General features: G+C 29.2%; 1 protein-coding gene across 2 annotated transcripts in view; it reads right to left on the bottom strand.

Annotated features, from left to right (window-relative positions):
* Positions 1 to 20893, bottom strand: part of LOC136084558 (uncharacterized) — a 48416-nt gene that overhangs the window by 13552 nt on the left and 13971 nt on the right. For both annotated transcript variants that reach the window (XM_065804723.1, XM_065804722.1), the window contains exons 2-6: positions 12238 to 12298; positions 4839 to 4899; positions 4695 to 4772; positions 2703 to 2795; positions 2534 to 2602 (exon numbers count right to left, since the gene is read on the bottom strand). In XM_065804723.1, the coding sequence (XP_065660795.1) occupies positions 2534 to 2602; positions 2703 to 2795; positions 4695 to 4772; positions 4839 to 4899; positions 12238 to 12298 (362 nt within the window). The remainder of the gene's footprint in view (positions 1 to 2533; positions 2603 to 2702; positions 2796 to 4694; positions 4773 to 4838; positions 4900 to 12237; positions 12299 to 20893) is intronic.

Here is a 20893-nt window from a genome sequence, read left to right on the forward strand (position 1 = left end):
GTTGGAAAACAAGACTCTGATAAGCACTTGTTAAATAGTTTTGACAGTATAGATGACAGCTCTGGAGAACACTTCAGCAAGACTATAACAGGTATGTTATCTGGACCACAAGCTATAAGAAGAGTCTAAGCAGGAAATCACTTTAGATACAGAAGCTGGAGTGATACAAATGTTAAGCAATCGATCAACCTGTTTGTTGGCTATATCAGGTAGAACACAACTAGTGCAACCAAGTGATGATGTTGATGAAAAGTTCTTAGCAAACAATTCAGCTTTGTCTTTAGGTGAGGTGACAAAATCTGAACCCTACAAGATGGGTGGAATAACAGATTTGCCCTTATTATTGATATTGTAAAAGATTCTTCAGAAGTCACAAGAACCTTGTTTTTGAGATGAAATACGAGACTTCATGACCTGAGAATAGCCGGCTTTGGCGTTAGACAAAACCTTTTTACAATGGTTTCTAGCAATAGTAAAGAGACCCCTGTTTATTGGAGAATTGTTTTGCTGGTAGATGGAAGTAATGGTTTTGATTGGAAATTGCAGCAGCACAATGTGAGGAAAGCCGTGGAGAAGAGGGTTGACTTGAAATCGTGGAGAGGGAATAAAAGATTTCATGCCAGCCTGAATCCAAGAACATATGTAAAAAACACATATGTCAGCAGAAAGACGAAAGATTTCTACGTAAGGACAATAAAGAAGAAAATCACGTAAAGAGTCCCAGTCAGCTTTAGGGTAGTTGTAAGAGCCACAATGATATGGGGATTCCGATGATGAAATAGAGCAAGATAATAGTTTTAGAGTGATCAAACCGTGATCAGAAGCACCTAAGGGTGAATGTGGAGAAACTGAGCACTGACAAGGATCAGAAACAAGACATAAGTTGAGTAGAGAAGGTAAATGATTTTGATTGTCTGGAAAGCGAATTGGAAAGTTGACTATTTGAGTTACAGATTGAGAAAGGCAAAAGCTGTGGGCCTCAAAGGCTGCAGAGTCACTGACATTAAAGCCAAACCATTCAGAGTGATGAGCACAAATCACCAACAGAGAGAGGACTCGGTCAATTTGAACAGAAATAACATCAAAAAGAATGCAATCTTGAGGTGAAGGAGAGAGATATGAAACAAAGAGATAGGTAATTGAATAAAGTGGTAAACGAAAGCAAATAAAAGAATAGTCAGTGGATTTAAATCTAGTTTCCTGACAAATGAGTAAATTCTTACCAATGTAAATGGCCAGGGCAAGCATAAGTATATTGGTGTCTTACAAATTAAAAAAAGATAACCATCAACACTTAGACCACAAAATATTAGTGAATGATGGTTTAGAGAACTTGGTGATGACAATGGTTTTTTGTGTTTTATAGTTTTTAGTACTTTAGTCATTTTAAATTTGTAAAAAAGACTCAAAGCACAGATAGAACTCAGTACACTATTTAATAGTCTCATTACTTTTGTATATAGTACACTATTTAATAGTCTCATTACTATAATTGCCTCATTACTATTAATAAACCCTAAGATGTAATAAAGGGCTCCAAATGTGGCCTCAATAATGCACACCAAAATTACGAATAGGGACACCATCCACGCGCAATATAGCCCTGTTAGTACTCTAATACTTTACAGCTGTTGATGGAATCAGCCTCTCTGAGAGCTACCACAGAGTTTGGGAAACCTGACTACCAGTCGTCCTCAGAACCATAAAACTGAGTTTTAGAGCTGTACCCCCATTAGGAAATAATAGAATAAGTTGCCTAGTCATAAAAACAGAGACACAAGTAAAACCAATGTATTGAGTCAAGTAGATCCAGCATTTAACATCCTACACTGGAAACAATGTATTATAAATACATCTACGCCAGCCTAATAGATACTATAAAATGTAAGTAACATGTAACTTAGGTTAGTTACTAAGTACCTTACGACATGTAACTTAGTTTACTAAGTTACATATTGTTTATACATTTATGGGCTTGCAAATCAAGCATATTCAGTAAAATCCTGCATAAATAGGACTTTTTAGAAAAGCCCTGCTTGGGTTTTTTGGAGTGAGCGCGCCACTGGTTAAAAATGCTAATTGTGACTCCCAGACTTATTTTTATGGGTGCAATACTTAGACGTTTTACTATTTTTATGAAATAAAATGCACACAGTATGCAATAATGGGACCTTATTTACTTCAACAAAAAATTTTTATCCCAAGATTTTTTTCTTTTGAAGCCTGATAGTTTGATGACATTTGATGCTCTTTGACCCATTTGTACTTTATTTTAAATTTAAAATATTTTACAAATTTTAGCATGGTCATTTAACTTGAACTAGTTTTACAGATTTTACTTTTCAACAACTTTACCAATACAAACATAAATAACAAAAAACAATTTTAAAATCCATTTACGCTAAATTTTAATATAAAAAACCCTAGCATTAAGTTATAAAAATCTAGAATAAGCTTTGTGTATACACATGCACTAATTATTAAAAAAAAAAATTTAATACTTAAATACTATTAATAATTATATTAAAAAAACCTCTTTAATGTTAAGTCCAGTTTTTGCACTAACTTCAAAAAAATCCATATTTGCATATAGTGCTGCTCTCTAAGAATTAAAATTTAAAAAATATATATCAAATTTCATAACAATTTAAAGAAATTGAAAAAATAACAAACTAATTTTAATTGTTGTTTAAAATAACTACCTCCTCCCCTTGCTTTTTAGTAACGCAACGAAGGTTTTCATCCACATCTGCTTTGTTTCCAACCAGCATACAAACAACATTATCTGATGCATTCTTAAAAATTCAATGAAAACAATATAATACTTTTTATATTTATACTCTATATTATCTTTAACTAACAAACTTTTAATATCTCATGAAAAATGGCGTTTTTTACCAGTTTTTTTAAAATTATTTTATCTCGTGTTTATTCAAAGCATTCTTTTTGCTATTTTTATCTTAATTTAAATATCATAAAATTTTTAAATTGCACAGGCTAACTAAAAAATGACATGTATGTCATTTTTTAGTTAGCCTGTGTAGTTAGCCTGTGTAATCATGTATGTCAGAGCTGGGCGGTAGCGCAACTCAATCCACTACTCTGCAACTCCACAATAAGCAGACTTTCTGATTGGTAGCAGAGTTGCAAAAGGGCTTTCACTAAAAAAATTTGGTAGCAGACTGAGGTTGCTACCAAAAAAAAATTACTAAAGCACTTCTCCTCTACCATTTAACTTATAATATGAAATTGTTTAATTTTTTTTTATTTACTGAAAATAAACTAATAAGAAAATGAACCTTTCAAAAAATATTTTTTTTAGAGATATTAAAATAATCTCAGATGTGTACAATTTGAAACTTTGAAGAAGCAGCATTACTGCTTTACATAAAATGTCTGCAACTAGCCTAATATATTATTTACATTACACATCCTTTAATCATCTTATTGAAGTAATCTTTATTTAAAGTTGAGCAGCAAATTTTGAAAATACAATTGCAGAACACATTTGCAATTTTCTTATAGTGACAAATTATAAACAATGCAATGTGTTCAATGTTCTTTAGATTTAGTTCTTTAGATTTGAAATTTTTTAAATGTAAAATAATGCTCATTCTCTTGCTTTCAGTTTTTCAAATTATTAACAAAGTTGTAGTTTTTATTCTCAAAAACAATTTCAATGAGTCAAGTGTCAAGATGTTAAAAAAAGCCCAAACTGGGAAGCTCTTAACAGACCTCATGTTTGACCTGCATCAAAATTTTATTATGAACTTGATTGAAATTCTGTATTTTACATAGGCTTTTTAATCCTCAGGTTCATGCAATAACTACAAACAATGGTTCAAACTGTGTTTTTACGTTCAACCAGTTTAGATTAGTCGAGTAGAAAAACAGAGAGTTGGTGGATCCTGAGCTAGTCAACTCTACACTAATCTTGTTGAAGGAATTTTTAGTAAATTGCAATGATGATATCATTCTACAAAAGCTTTGTCGTTGTGCAGCTCAGACTATGAACTTTCTGGCTAGTAAGAATACCTAGATAGTGTCAAATTAGTGTTTGCATTCTTTTTCAGATTCATATGCAATGGTTAGAGTAAAAAGATGCATGATTAGGTACTTTTTGCATGTAATTAACAAAAAATTAGATATTGTGGCAGAATCCAACAAGACTTACCCGACGGATGACAATTTACTCCTACAAAATTAGCAACACTAACAAAAAAAAAAAAAATTTAATGTTAGTGCAAAACACTAAAAAAAATGTAAAACAATAATATCAGTTTATGTCATAAATTATGGATATCAAAAACTCAATGCTTTTTTTTAAAAAAATAAAATTATTTTGGTAGCAGACATTTAGCGAATTTTAAAGTTTGATAAAGTGGCAAAAGAATGGTGTCAATTTCTGGGTGCCGAAGATATGAAGGTTATATGAAGTGCTTTAAAATATTTGGTAGCGATGCCCAGCTCTGATGTATGTATGTATGTACGTATGTATGTATGTATGTATGTATGTATGTATGTATGTATGTATGTATGTATGTATGTATGTATGTATGTATGCATGTTTGCATGTATTTATGTGTGTAAAATCTATGATAATAAATTATATATAAAAAAAATAAAAGAAATTACAGAATAAATGTTTTTTTAAGTAGAAAAATATAAAATAATGTGCTGTATTTTTTTTTTACCTCTTCAATACACTGTACCCAGTTACTGATGTTGTTGAAGCTTGCATCACAAGTGACATCATAAACTAACATAATCCCCTTCATAAAAAAAATAAAATAAAATTATGTAAATAAATAAAGTTTTCAAATAAAAATTTTTTTTACCATAGCTCCTCGGTAATAAGCATTTGTCAATGTTCGAAATCTCTCTTGCCCTGCAGTATCCCTGAAAATAAAATTTCTTCATATACTTCAGCTCATTATGAAATCAAAATTTCAAAAAACTTTAGTTTTTATTCTAAAGAATGAGTCAAAACAATGTGACTATTAACCTACTATAAACATTCTTTGAGAAAATAAAAATATTTTTGCTGTCCACGATATATATATACACATATGAACACTCTCGAGTCCCTTAAAAAAAAAAAAAAAAAAAAAAAAAAAAAGGGGGGGGGGGGCGTTTATTAATTTTTGGAAAATTTTCCCACCCACCCCAAGCTTATAAAGACCACCCCGTTTATTAATTTTTACTTGTTATCTAAAAAAAAAAAAAAAAATCAGTGCAAATCCACGATAAAAATTAGAAAATAATTATTTCAGTCACTGATAAAATTAATATTTTTTAGTGTAAACAGGCTTTAAAAATCACTAACCAAGTAAATTTTGATTTATCAAAAATGCTTTTAATTTACTTCGCACCATAGTAATAAACTTATATCAACATATTAAATCTTATTGAAATAACTGTTAATATATAAATACATAAAACAACTGTTAGAAAAAGCGATTTACAAACTGATGTTTTTTATAAAAAATACATATATTGTAACATAAAAAAATCCCCCCTCCTTTTATTAACCCCCCCCCCTGTTTTTTAGATCTATACTAAATCTCTGACCCCCCTTTTATTCCCACCCCTCCTTGTATTAAGGACTCGAGAGTACATACACAAAAAGTAGTTAAGAGTTACTTTTTACCACAAATGGTAAGTTTAGATGTCAAACTATAGGAATATATATATATGTATATATATATCATACCTTCCCAGGAAGCGCGTGCGGTTGCACACCTGGTATGTCCACGATTAAAGTAATTTTTTTAGACAACTTGATCACGTTTTTATTTAGTAAGCATTTTAAGAATTCGCAAAAAAAAATTTAATAATAAAAAAAGAAAATTGTTGTCAAAAAAATACCTAAATATTTCACTCTTTTTGTTTTCTTATTTTTTAGGCGTTTGTTATTTTCCACTACTTAAATTGATACAAGTCGAGGCGTTTGTTATTTTCCACTACTTAAATAGATACAAGTCGAGGAAAAAAGTAGATGAGAATATAACAAAAATAAACTTTTTTTTTGATATACAATATTTTCGCAACTGTTTTCAGTCAGTATATAAAAGTTTTCAGTATATAAATGAAATACTTTATGCGCTAGAAACACGGACAATTTTTAAATTTGTTTTTCAGGAAAGCGAGAAAACTAATTGCTTTTTATTTAAAAAAAATTTTTTTTTTCAAAAAGTTTTTCATGTAAAAAAACAAAACAATGCAGCAAATATTTGTGGGCTAGTGCATTGTTAATTTACTGAATTTTCTTAACGAAATTTTTTTTGGTGTAATTTACCTCCCCAAAGCAGAGAAGGCCACTACAGATGAGGTGGCTACTTGTGGTTAATATACACATAAGGGATGCGTTGTCCTAAAAAGGATTCCGGATTTGAGTCACAAAATCATTACATCTTCCAGATTTATGGTATTCAGAAACTCCAAAAATGTAAAGAGGTTTCTGGACAACATTTGGGGAAAAATTGAGATTTTAAGTTAGAGATACAATCAAACTTTGAAACTGGAATGCTTATGTATTATGGCGACAAGGAGTCATGGATTCCAGGTTTGTTTATATATATATATATATATATATATATATATATATATATATATAGGCTTCGGCAGGAATGGCGGGCTATATCCCGCGCTTGCCTCTACACCCATGCAAATAAGTTTACACTGGCAAAATAAAGCCTCTGCAAAATACAATTTTTTGGTAAAAGTAAAGTTAAATATTTTAATGTTTTTATTTAGTTATTCTTTTTAAAACTTCTCAAATGATGTAATTTTGTAAAACTGTTTGTTTTATTAGTTAAAAAAATAATTTTTGATTATTCTGATATAAAGATAAAAAATAAAAATCGAACAAGTTATTCCAAACAGTTATAACTGTTCCGCATTATTCAGTGTTATGTTAAACGATAAATAATTATAATGTTAAAAAGCAGGCAAAATATACATGTGTTGCAAAAGAACTTAACTTAACAGTTCAGGTTTTCAGAATTCTTTGGAAATTTTGTAAACTTATAGTATAAGAACTGTTAGATAATAAAGACAATTTCTTTTTGTATATTAATTGATTGATAAACTATTTTGTCATACTTTAAAGTTGTTTAAAGTAGTGCATATTTCCCTGTATACTTCCGCGTTAACTTTCTGTTGTTTTTTTTTGAAAAAGGTGGCAGTTTATTTAATAATTTCGATAACTACTTATTAATAATCGAATAATTTATAATCAACAGACTGCTAATTGATTTTTATAGTAGAAATTAAGTGTCTGATATAAAGTTATCAAGTTATTCAAGTTTTCAAGTTATGCAAATTTTCAAGTTAAAAATTCACCTGAATTGAGTGAAAGTAAAGAAACTGTGTTCGATTTTGAAATTGAAGATATTTTAAGCTAATCTATTTAAAATGAATATTTATAAATAATTTATAAAAACTATATATATTCCTTTTGTATGATAAAAATAATACTATATGATTTCTTGATACTTTATTTTCATTTTTATACTTGCGCTATATTTAATAAATTTAAATATATTTTACAGCAATAAACCTGATATATAAAAAATACTGCATTTAATACTTTTCTATTGGTTCTATTTACAAAAAAATGTAAAAAAGATTTGTTTTTTTTTTAAATTCATATAAGGCTTTTTTTTTCTACACGTCTATATTATATAAAAAGAATATATTTAAGAAGTATATATACCAGAATCTTAAAAAATCTATTTGTACTAAGTCTCTTAGAAAATAAAAATTTGATTACCTCAAATTTTAACTTATATATCACACCAACATAACATATATTTTCTCCTAATTTCTGAAGAGAATATATTATTTTAATAAGACAATATATTATTACTCAAATTTTCTTGCAAAACTGCTATGTTAATTGCGGAATTATTTAAGCAAATGTCAAGATGCTTGAATAAAGATGGTTTGAATGGCAGAAAAACTACCTCGCAAAGTGATGGTTGCTAAGGTTGTTTTTCCGCCATTTTTTGCGTTGCTTGCAAATTATTGGTTTGACTATATCTGGAATAAACTCAATGAAAATCTGATTATAAAATTGATAAAACTCAAAAATAAGAGATGAAGTCTGAAGAAAAATCGAGAAACAAAACCAAAACAAAAACATACTAAAAAAGACTCACTAAGTAGAGGGCACACTAATAACTCTGAGCAAAAGATAAAAACTATTATCTCAACTTTACTAATACCCAACTATTTGAAGTTTAATTACTAAAGGCTTTTTTAATGATTTGTCACTCTCCTTCTTGTTAATAAAGCGATTATAGAAGTTTTTATATACGATGAAATTTTCATTCACAAAGAAGAAGAGAAATGAATGAACTTTTATAATAATATAATTAAGATCATTCGTTTTTATAAAACAACTATATGTATAACAGTTTTTTATATATTGTTGTTTTATTAGAACAATTGATTATATTTTAATATTGTTTTTTATTTATTATTTAACTAATTACTAATTTATTAAATAAAAATTCAATATAAAAATTATTTAAAAAAAAAAATTAGGTTTTTTTTTTTGCAAGTTGTTTTTCTGTCTTTTTATTGCTAAAAAAACATTAATTATTACAATTAACATTTTTACTATACCTGGCATGAAGAATCAACAAAATAAAATTTCAGAATGAAAAAAAATTTCATCAAAACATAATAATTTTAATTTTTCAAAAAAGTCTGTGCAAAACTATCTAGGCAGACAGCCCATGAAGACAGGTTTAGACAGGCTATTTATAGCTCGTGCACTTATTTACTCCTGCCGCAGCCTCTCTCTCTATACATACATACATACATATATATATATATATATATATATATATATATATATATATATATATATATATATATATATATATATATATATATGTATATTTAATGTATATTTATATATGTGTGTGTATATATATGTAGTTCAATATTTCACTGTTGTTTTTTAGTGTAAAGCATTTTTATAAGTTATTTTTATGAATTTGCTTGGAGAAATTTGGTTACTAACAAATATTTAAATTTAAATGAATTCCTAATACTGCTCAGTTAAACTTATTAAGTCTAAATGACCTGTATTAAAAAAATAATAAAAACAGAAAAAAAAAAAATAATAATAAAAATCTACAATAGCATACTTTTTTACCTATAATTAAACATTTACTTTTTTACCTTTAATTACATATTAATTAAAAAGCATTTTTACTTTCAATGCAAGTAAAAATCAGATTGAATTTGGAAACCATTTGGACAAGTATCATAAAAAAGTAATAAGAAAACAATAGAATTTTTGAGCAAGCCATTAACATTATATCGACACAAAATTTTTATATTTTTTATTAAAATTATATTTTAAAAAAACTGTAGGATTAACAGAACGTATAAGTGATTGGCTGATTATGCAAAACTTAAATTTAGAGAATATATGAGGCCAAGACTATGATAACCCAGTGTAATGAACAAAAAGAAAGGTTGGGTTCAAAAACTATTTTGAGATTTGATAACTACTGCACCTATGTCAAATATATATTGCCCTTCTCATAACCTAAACTTGGTTATAAATACTGTGGTAGAAGCTAATGTAACAGTTCTTACACATTCTTTGAAACAATAAGTCAGGTTAATAACTGTTTTGGATCCACCTTGAAACATTTATCATAGCTTTCTCATCAAAGCAAGAAATAGCATTAAAGTTGGATAGACTTGCAGTCCCTGCTGTTAAAAATAAGTATGCTGACATGCTTAAAATGTATACAAGAATATGTCTAGAAAGTCAAAACAATACGAAGAGGGACAACGCCATTGGTCTTTAAGTTTGTCAACATTTGTAAGAGATGTTGACAAACATAATGCCAGAATATTTCACGACAATATACAACAAGATTAGAGGATTCAATATGGTGAACTTTCTTTTAAGGTGAATGTTTTTTATCTTAAATTTTTACACTCCAATACTTCAATAGAATTTCATGAGGATTTGAGTGCAAAATGGAGTTTGTTTAAAAGGACTAAGAAAAAGTCAAAGGAGATTTTGCCAATAACATATCATGCGTTAATAAAATTACTGAATGAAATGTTCCTTCAGAAATGGTCATCTTATCTGATAGTGATCAAAAATAAACATTTCTAGTGTGACTTAAAACTGAGTTATAATAAAACAGCCTTAAATCAAAATATAATTTATGAGTATTTTTTTGCTGACAAAATTTCACAAACTTAGGAGTTACTGTTTAAAGAACGAAACTTAGGTATGAAAAAGTTTAGAGACCCATAACTGTTTTTGACAAAGAGCTCTCAAGACATTTGTTACACCACTGCTTATGACATTAATGACACAAGATTAAACAAAAAAATAAAGTAACATAAACTGTGGCAATCACCTTAAACATATAAGTACTCCATATAAAAGAACTCAGAATACTACTGATAACTTTTAAAGAGTGACTATTTTAATTACATTTTTATTAAGCATAATAAATATCTTTTTACTACTCCACATGTAGAGGACTATCCTTATGAAACTTTTTGTTACTTTTTGTGAAAACCTAGTACAATAAAATTTTTTTTTTATGAAATTTTAGTTTTATTTAATCAGGCTTGGTCAGGAAGCGAGTGTGATTGCACTCTATATCTGACCATGCATATAATATTTAGTTGCGACAACTTGGCCACAGCTTTTTAGGTGTTTTAATAATATTTCAAAAATGCACAAACAAAAACTTAACTTGACTGACAGAAGAAAATAATAAAAAAAATTAACTGAAAAATAAAATAAATTCTTCATGAAAAAAACAAAAACTTAACTTAAACAAATTAAATTACGTTTAGAATTAATGATTTTTTTTCTCTTTTATATATTTTTTTAAAAATTAGGCAACACTCTTTTATATAAAGTAACAACCTACTATTAATGATCGTTTAATAAGGAACCAAACATTTTTTAATTTATCTAATTTCATTCTTTAATTTATTTTATTAGTATATTTTAATTCTTTAATTATGTTTTATTTCAAAAAGATCTTAAAAAAACCAAAACTACTTGAATTATTTAATAAATAAAAAAGTAAATGTTTTTTATAACCATTTCATGCCATTGCGCAGTTTGCAAAGTTTGAAATTGAATCAGTAAAACGAACAAAAGAAATAATTAAATCATGGAGTTATCATAGAAACATTATAACGATCTTTAAGCAGTTTCTTTAAAATGTATAAAAAAGTCCTGTAATGCGCCAGACCCCTGAATCAGCTGTCCTAAATGATCAATGTCCAAAACAAGGGTTTTTATTACATCAAATTATTTGAAAGCAAACTTTTATGGTCGAACTGGAAAGATTGGAATAATTTATGAAGAGGAAGCGGAACTGCTTCACAATACCACTTATGATATTTAGTGAGTGGGTTTTAAATATATTTGTTTGCTAATATCCTGTATGGACCTCTGGCATGGTGCTGGTTCACAACCTAAGTCAATTTATATAAATGTATCTTGTGTTTTGTTCGAACCTCAGGCGTGGTATTTATCCACTTGTAATTCACTATGTATAAATGTATATTTGCATTTAGCCACCTGTAAGTTCCTGTATGTTTATTTAATTATTAGCTTTATTAACTTTAATGATAATCACTTTTTAAATTTCATTAAAAATGCAGTTGTTGTTGAAAATCTTATTTTTATAAAATCAACCGTACATTTGCACAATTGGTTTTAAAAGATTTACATTTAAATAATAAAAAATTAATCTATATTAATTTAATTTACTAAACTTTATATAAATTTTAATAAAACTCAACATTATATAATTAAAAAAAAATTTTTTAATTTTATAAACAATCAATAAAAATAAATTGTTGCTTTGTTTTAGAATTTTGCTAATATAAAAACATTTCAATATAAAAGATTATTATTACGAAGTTGAAAATCTTATGTTTTTAGCATATTAAAACTTAATTTTTTGGACATGCATGGAAACATACATAAACTTAAATGTTCTGAAAACATCTATAAAGCTATGGCCAGGTTGTTGCAACTAAATATTATATGCATGGTCAAGAATAGAGTGTGATCTTACCCCGACCAAGTCTCTTTAATTAGTAAATATATAGTAAATTTTTAATTACTTAGTTGGTTTGAAAAAGTTCATAAGTTTGTTTATAAATTCATAAGTTTGTAAACCATAAGTTTCTAAAGAAAAATTTTTATTAAACATTACTGACCATATCTGAAGTCGAATTTTTTCACCATCAATATTAATTGTTCCGCAAGAGGCATCAATTCCTAAAAAATATATTTAAAAAAGGTAAACTCATAAAAACTCACCAAATTAAATATCAGGGAAAAAATATACATATTTAGAAAAGTGTCATCATTTTCTACACTCGGAATTAGGAAAAATAAGGTTGGCAATAAATTGCCGACCTCAAAACTGTATGAGGTCGGCATCAAGTTGGCAAAAAAAATTTGACACGAAGGGATTACCGCATAACATAAAAACGAGGTCAGCAATTTTTTGCAGACCTCAAACGTTTTTAGCAGGGCCTGTTCCAGGAAAAAAATTTGGGCAGCAGTACCCCCATCCTGTCCTGGAAAAATTTAGCAGAAAATCAGCATTTTTTAGCAAATAAAAACAACAACAATATTTTTGTTAAAAAACATAAAAAAAAAAAAAGGTCCTCAAATTTTAATTTGGGCAGCGCGCAAGTATGGTTGATGCTGTCAAAAACAGTCTAGAATAGCCCCTGTTTAGGTTGGCAGTTAGGTAGGCATTGCCGAATGCCTTCCCTAATTCCGAGGGTTGCATTTTTTGAACAATTTTCTAATATTGCGTTATTTAGCAACTTTGAGGTGCAAGAACTCAAAAACTGATTAAAATCAGTCTAAAACACTTGCAAAAATAGATAATTTGGGTAAAAAACTATTAACCTACAAAATTTCAGGTGATCATCTATTTTATTTAAAAAGTTATGATCTGGTAAAAATCAAAAAAATCTACTGTAAGCACCAGATACTCAAATTTTTCCGATTTTGTTCAATATTAATTCAATTATAGCTTTTGAACGATTTAGTCAATCACGCTGAAATTTTCAGGATTGTGTTTTTTTCAAAAAAGCTGTGGGTGGTCAAAATTTGAAGCAAATTTGAGGTGGTACCATTAGGATATTTGATATGGAATGATCCATACACACACACACACATACTAGGGTGTCCCATAAGTTCGCGGGCACTTTGCGACAAAACTTTATTTCATTGTAACTTAATATTTATTAACAATTATTCTTCAAAGTAAATTCCATTGCTTTCTACAGCTTTCGTCCATCTTTGCGCCAATTGCTCAATTCCGCGACGATACCATTCCGCCAGTTTGGAGGCGAAAAACTCTCTACACCCATTTTCGACCTCCTCCAAAGAATCGAAGGTCCTACCGCGAAGAAAGTGAGCCATCGAACGGAACAGGTGGTAGTCGGATGGCGCAAGGTCCGGACTGTATGCAGGATGAGGAAGAACTTCAATTCCAGGCAACTCCGAAATTTTTTCCTTGGTGCGAACGGCGGTGTGTGCTGGAGCGTTGTCGTGTAGCAGGAGCGCGCGCTTTCGATTGACCAAGGCAGGATAACGAGCCGAGAGAGCGGCGTAAACACGATCCAGTTGTTCAGTGTAGAGTGCGGCGTTCACTGCAAGACCATTTGGAACAAGCTCAAAGTGAATTATCCCCTCAAAATTCCACCAAACACACAACATGACCTTGTGAACGAACCGATCCTGTTTGGCGACTTGTAGAGCGGGTTGGCCGGGCTGGATCCAAATGTTCGCCTTATTGGCGTTACGGAAGAAGACCCATTTTTCATCTCCAGTAACAACTCGACGCCAGAAACGAAGGTCCTTGGGGTTTTCGAGCAGATGGGTGCAGGTGTCGACGCGTCGTTTTTGCTGCGCAAGCATCAATTCGTGAGGAACTTCTCGGCAGCGCCTATTGACAAGTCCGATTTGATGGAGGTGGCAATCGATGGTGGACTTGGAAGGGCCCAGCTCTGCCGACAATCTGCGGGTGCTAGTTTGTGGTTGCTGCTCCACCAGCTCGCGCAGCGCCTCATTGTTTACTGTCGATGGACGGCCTGACCTGGGTAGATCTGCAAGGCTGGTTTCGCCGTTGTTAAAGCGCTTGAACCATTTGGCCGCTGCGGTTTTCTTGACCATTCCCTCGCCTTCCACATTGCAAATTTCAGCTGCTGCATCTCTTGAACTCAATCCTTTTTTCCAATAGTGACGCAAAAGTACGCGAATCTCATATTTTTTGTCCGTCATTTTTGAACTAAAAGGACACATTTTAAAATCACAATTACAAAAAGCGATACACCATTTTAAAGAGGAATAAAAATACTACAAAATAATATCAATCATTAATTGATTTGAGTCAAACGTCATAAAAAAAATTATGTTTGAAAATATTAGCTTCAAGTGCCCGCGAACTTATGGGACAACCTAGTATATATATATATATATATATAGAACTCTTATATGTTGTCTGAAAGTTTTTTCCATATTTTGTTGACAAAAAGTAAAAGTTAAAATGCAAGGCCGGAATTTTTTTTTTATTAATTAATAGACTGCCTGCCCCAACCAAACCCTCAGTCGATGTAGCAGTACTCCCTTGCGGGTCAGGCTAAAAGATAGTAGATGTAGCAGCACTCCGTTGCGAGTCAGGCTATTTGTCAGTTGATATAGCAGCACTCCCTTGCGAGTCAGGCTATTTGTCAGTCGATGTAGCAGCACTCCCTTGCGAGTCAGGCTATAAGATAGTCGATGTAGCAACACTCTGCGCATGATTTACAGTAAAAAAAATAATAATAAAAAACATTTTATTAAAAAAAAATAAAAATAAAAATATTGTTTATATTGTTAAAAACATTCAGAATGTTTTTAAAAACATTCTGGTCAATTAAATTTGCGTTTTTGCGATTTTTTAAAAAAACCATTAATTTGTAATTAAATTAATGGTTTTACCTTTCTGACAACACGCAAATGTTGGACAAAAGTCAAAAGTAATTAAAAGTGATGTATGTGTTGGCGTAAGAACCATTTTTTTCCTTCCGTACTTCCCAAATGCAACAATCTATAGAACTATATATATATATGTATGTATATATATATATATATATATATATATATATATATATATAGGGCCTATTCTAGGAAAAAAATTTGGCAGCGAACTTTGCCGTACAAAATGTAGGAAAACAAAAAAAAAAAGATCCTCAAATTTTAATTTAGGCGGCGCATAAACACAGTTGACGCTATCGAAAACAGTCTAGAATAGCCCCTGATGTATATATATATATATATATATATATATATATATATATATATATATATATATATATATATATATATATATATATATATATACAGAGGTGTACAATGGAATTTTAAATGTTTGAGTTTTGACACTTTTAGCAGGCCTTGTTTTAAATAAAAAGTGCTTAATGCATTAGCTCAATGCAATATCTGATGTCATAAAATTATCTTTATTTTTTTTATAGATGTTAAGTGTTTTAACTACCGCAATAAATAACCGCAAACTAGTTCAATTTAACAATTAACTCAAGTAACCAAAACAATCTATAAATGCTGTAAATATAAATACATTATGAAAAGTTTGTTATGCTTTCATTTGTTATTATAATATTATTTTAGTTCAATATTATTTAGTAATATATATATATATATATATATATATATATATATATATATATATATATATATATATATATATGTATTCATTATTTCTGAAATTTGTAGTTGCGTTATTGAATAAAAATAATTTTGTATTTTAAAATTTTTTGTGAGTAAACAAAAAATAATGACATATTGATAAAGAAAAACCTTTGTTAATTACTTGAACAGCGATTTTGTTTGACTAGCAAAGAACAATTTCGATTATAAGTATATTTTTTAAATTTATGTTGCTTAGCCCTTTCACTTGCATTATATAAAAACATAAAAAAGTTTAGTGTCTGTTTTAAGCATATTTTTGATACATAGTTAAAACACATTTGCCAGGAATTTAATGAATAAATGTTTTACGTATATATGTTTTAGATTTAAACAAATCACAAAGAAACACAGAGTTATAAAAAAGAATGGTTTTTAACAATTAAATTCTTAATTTTATTTAATTTTTTTGGATTTTATTAAACAAAAAAACAAACAAAAAAAGTCTTAATTATGCAAACTCTTTTGTTAGTTATTCACAAAACAAAAAACTTTTTAAATACTTATACGTAGGGCTGCCAATTTGAACTTTTTTTAGAAGTTCGAACTTGAACATGTTCGAACTATTTTGGGAAAAAGCTCGAACATTTTTGAACTTTTTTTAATGTACTAAAACATGCAAAATAAAAGAGTACAAGTTTAAAAAAAACTGTTTATTTATCTATTAATAAAACTGTTTATTTATAAAAACAAAACTGTTTTCACTACATTTAACTTAAAAAAATTGTCTATTTTAGAATAAACAACATCACTCAGTATTTTTAAGTGTTTGTTTTAAAAAAGTTAACGCATCTAATGTATCATCAGGTAATGAGCTCCTTATTTTTGTTGCAAATAATCATAGGCTAGAGAAAGCCCTTTCAGCCACCACAGATGTCAGAGGAATAGTTTTAAGAGGATTAAAAAGCATTTCAAAATTTTTGGGTCTTGATTTGCTGGCTTCAAAAAGAGTCATTCCTTTTTAATGAGGTTAGATCCAAGTTCACCTTTGTCAACTGTCATTTGAAAATCAGATGTTTTAATGAAACATTTAAGTTCTTGAGCTAAAGTCAATATAATGTTGGTATTTTTCATATCATCAGTTGTATCACGGTTATCATCAGTTGTATCACGGTTATCATCAGTTGTATCACGGTTATTGACTTCTCCATCAGCATCAGAGTCTTTCTCGCTAGACTGAATAAGAATTTTGCTACCAATCTTTGAATAAGATTGGTAGCAAAATTTGCTATTTAGTTTCTTTTTATTTTATTCCCAAACTGATCATTTGGATTCAAAACATCTGGGCTTGATAAATATTTCATTAGATGTATTAACTTTATATTTCTCCTTTCAACAATTCTTTTTTCAAATTGCTGTTTTACAAGTTAACTAATTGGCATGTTGGCTTCATCCAATTTTTTCCAGATAAATTGAACTATAATTTCAGAAGACAATAAATCAGCATCACTTTTGGAAAGTGCTTCAATAGCTAGCTTGAGTGGCAACAGAAAGGTTATTAACTTTATCAAGTTCACAATTGCTATGTTAGAACGTTTTTTGGACTTCCAAAAACCATTCTAACATAGCAATTGTGCTGCTCCACCCTGTGCTGGAGTCACAAATCAAAGCTTTCTCTTTTCCAAATGCTTTAACAATATTTGAAGATCATCATCATTTTTTACAGGTGATCTACAAAACATTTGTACTAATTTTTGAATTTTGGCCACCGGCTTTTGAAATTCAGTTTTCAATGAGGGTACCAGATTTTCAGTAGATATTTGAATTGTTTCAACATAATCAATCAAATTTTCATCTTCTTCCTCACTATCACCATCATCATCTTCATTAACATCTTCAATTGAACCATTAACTTCAATAGTATCACCGACTTCAATGGATTCATTAACTTCATTGTTATTACCAACTTCAATGGTATCACCAACTTCAATGGTATCAACAGGTTCATTGTCAAAATTATCGTTTGTAGTGCAGCACCTTTTTTTTTTGAAAAAGCACATCAATTACGCATAAATGGATAGCATGATTGTAACACATTTGATGTTCAGGTTTAGTGTCATAGCCAATTTTTTTCATCAAACTGGCTCTATCTGTAACAGAGGCAACAATATCTTTGTCTAAGTTTAAACCAAATGAATTAAGTTTTTTATTAATTAGTTTAATGGCTTTCGATGCTGGCATTGTGTCATGTACCCTTAACATTCCAAGAGATTGAAATTCTCCGTTATTATGAATATTCAAATTCATGAATCTCCTGTTTTTAATTGATGTGTATTCGTCAAATGTTAGGCTAAATTTGCCATTAGTTAAAATGACTTTTTGTAATGAAGCAATTACTTGTCTCTTGATTATTTCAAAGAATTTCATTACTAAATCACGAACAGTTTGATGACTTTTAGGCAAATTATATCCTTGAGCACAAACTTGACTATTACCAACGGTTGTAAAACTTATTACATCAATAGCAGTCAATCTGTTCAAGATTTCAGGTAAAGTTTTAATCCCAGAACTAAGTTTTCAATTCTTGGTGTTTTAGGAACATGACTAATTTCGACAGCCTCAGAGGCCAAGGTATTACATTTAATAATATCAATTTTATGTTTCGTTTTTAAGTGTCTTGTAATAGTGCTTGTTGTTGAGCCAGGAGTTTTTAATAAAACTTTACAAATTTTACATTTGGCTTGTTGCAGCTCTTGGGAAAATTCAAAATAAACCCAAACCTCAGATCTTCTGGATACGCTAACGTCTTTGAAAGAAACCATGTTTTATTTTTACTTAATGTTTTAATTTTTTTCAAACGTAAATTAACAGTGGTCAAATGGTCACTGTTTGTTTAGTTTTTAATGCGAAAAAACTGACACATGAATTGCAATGGTTTTACACGTTACGTTATTATGTTTGTATTTTCAGAGTGACCACACCAACGCTGTTTTTCTAAATTTTGAATAGCTACACATAAATCAAAAAGGAAAGAACATTGTTTTCAAAAAATGTGACAGTTTCAAAACACTAATTTTTATTTATATTTCAGCTGTATTTATTGAAATGACTGTTACGGCATTTCTTCTGAAAGGTAAACTTTTAATTGAAAAAAGTTCGAACCTGAACATTGAAATTTTGGCGTAAAGTTTGAACGTTCGAACTTGAACATGTTTGAGCTAGCAGCCCTACTTATACGCAATATTTTAATTGTGCAAACTTAAAAAAATACTCAACTAAAACAATATAAGTATATTTAATAATTTGAATCATATCTGTTTATAATTAACATTCGTTAAAAATTGTTCATTAAAAATTAGGTTCCTTAACTTATAAACAAACTCAAATGTTTTTTCATTCTACGTATAATTACAAAACTCCATTTTTTCATTTGCAAGCAATTTAATTTAGAGTAATAAAATAAAAAGAGGAAGAATAAATATGAGGTAATCTTTGTTAAGAAAAATTTAATTTATTTATTGAACAATATTTAATTATATTTATACACCAACTTAATTAAAATATACTGCCAAATAAGCTAAATTCAAACGTAATGAAGTTATTCATCTACATAAACTTAAATATATAACTTTTTTTTTTAGATAATTAGTTCCTGAAGACTGTCTGCTAAAATATCATTGTCACTATCAATATTCTCCATACCACTATTTTTGATTAGTTGATCGAAATCTGCTAAGTTTTTTGAACTACTTCATTTTCGACAGTAACAGTGACACATTTTCTGCGTTTTTGCATGTACTTGGCGAGAGAATGCTCAATTACATCATCATAGCCTTCTTCTGACCAAAGACTACAGTTTTTAAGAATTTCAACACAATCAGCAAGTGCTTGGAGACTCAAAGAAAATTGGTAACATTACTAAACGTTCTTTTAACTTCTGAATTTGACCCCGACATACACATTTTGACTACAAGTGACCGGGGCCCCGGCTAAACTATAAGATTTAGCAGGGGTTGATAACCGAGGTTAGAGAAAAATTTATAATACTTTATATATTATAATTTTATGCTTACGTTTACTATTTATTAAATACTGGCATATATTTATATATTTTCAGACTCTAATTTACTTCAAGCAACCACTATTAAGTTATGAGTTACTTTAAAATAGAGAATAAATAAAAATACTAAGAAATGGTTAATTGAAGACTTGAAAATTTGTAGGTTGTGTATAAAAGAAAAACATAAAGATGGCTAATACAACTACACCACAGCCGCATTATATTTACAATGTGCTTTTAGACTTATTCTGTGAGTAACAGGGTTGTTATTCATCGATATAAGAATACCAACATTATTGCAATATTATTTTGCATTAAATAAATAAGTTTTGTTGTCTAATAAAAATTTCAAGTCCGGAATTTAAATCCATAAGTCACAGCAAGCCTTAGGCTGTTACAGAAGAGAGAACAGATTAAAAATCAGCTGCTTGTTCTAAGCAATCAAAAAGGGAAGATTTTTTGTCAAGACAAGAGTATAAAGTTGATTCGCCAACAAATAGAGCCACTTTAGATGTTAAGTTTTCATGAAGATTGATATTGCAGATAAGAAATATTACAGGAGCAAAGATTCAAAGGTAACCTACACTCTTATTTATTTCAAGTAACTTTAAGGGTACCACAAGATACCTTGTGGTACCCTTAAAGTTACTTGAAATAAAGAAGAGTGTAGGCATTCAAAAATAACTTTATTACTGCAGTTAGTAAGAAATAGTTTAATAATCTCAAAACCTTTATATAAAGAAACTAATAACAGAATAAAGACTAATCATAGGATAGTTGGAGAGGTCAAAGTGTTTTCTGGAGTTTTGAAAAATTGGAACCACTTATTTAGCACTTTTTATAAATTAAATATTATTAAATAGTATATAATTAATAGGATTAAATTTTAGACTTACTTTAGTTAATGACATTGTTGAAGACTAACCAAAAGTCTCTAGAACCTAATATCTGATATAAGATACAGGATTTAATAAACTAAGAATAAAAGAGCTTAACATCAGACGGAACCTTTTTACATTGGGTTCTTGCCAGGGATGCAGAGTCCCAAAAGGACTCTGGCTTTATATCTCTACTTTTTTCAAGTCTGTAATGCCCAGAAGCTC

The sequence above is a fragment of the Hydra vulgaris genome, chromosome 09, assembly GCF_038396675.1.
Source record: "Hydra vulgaris chromosome 09, alternate assembly HydraT2T_AEP".
Lineage (NCBI taxonomy): Eukaryota > Metazoa > Cnidaria > Hydrozoa > Anthoathecata > Hydridae > Hydra > Hydra vulgaris.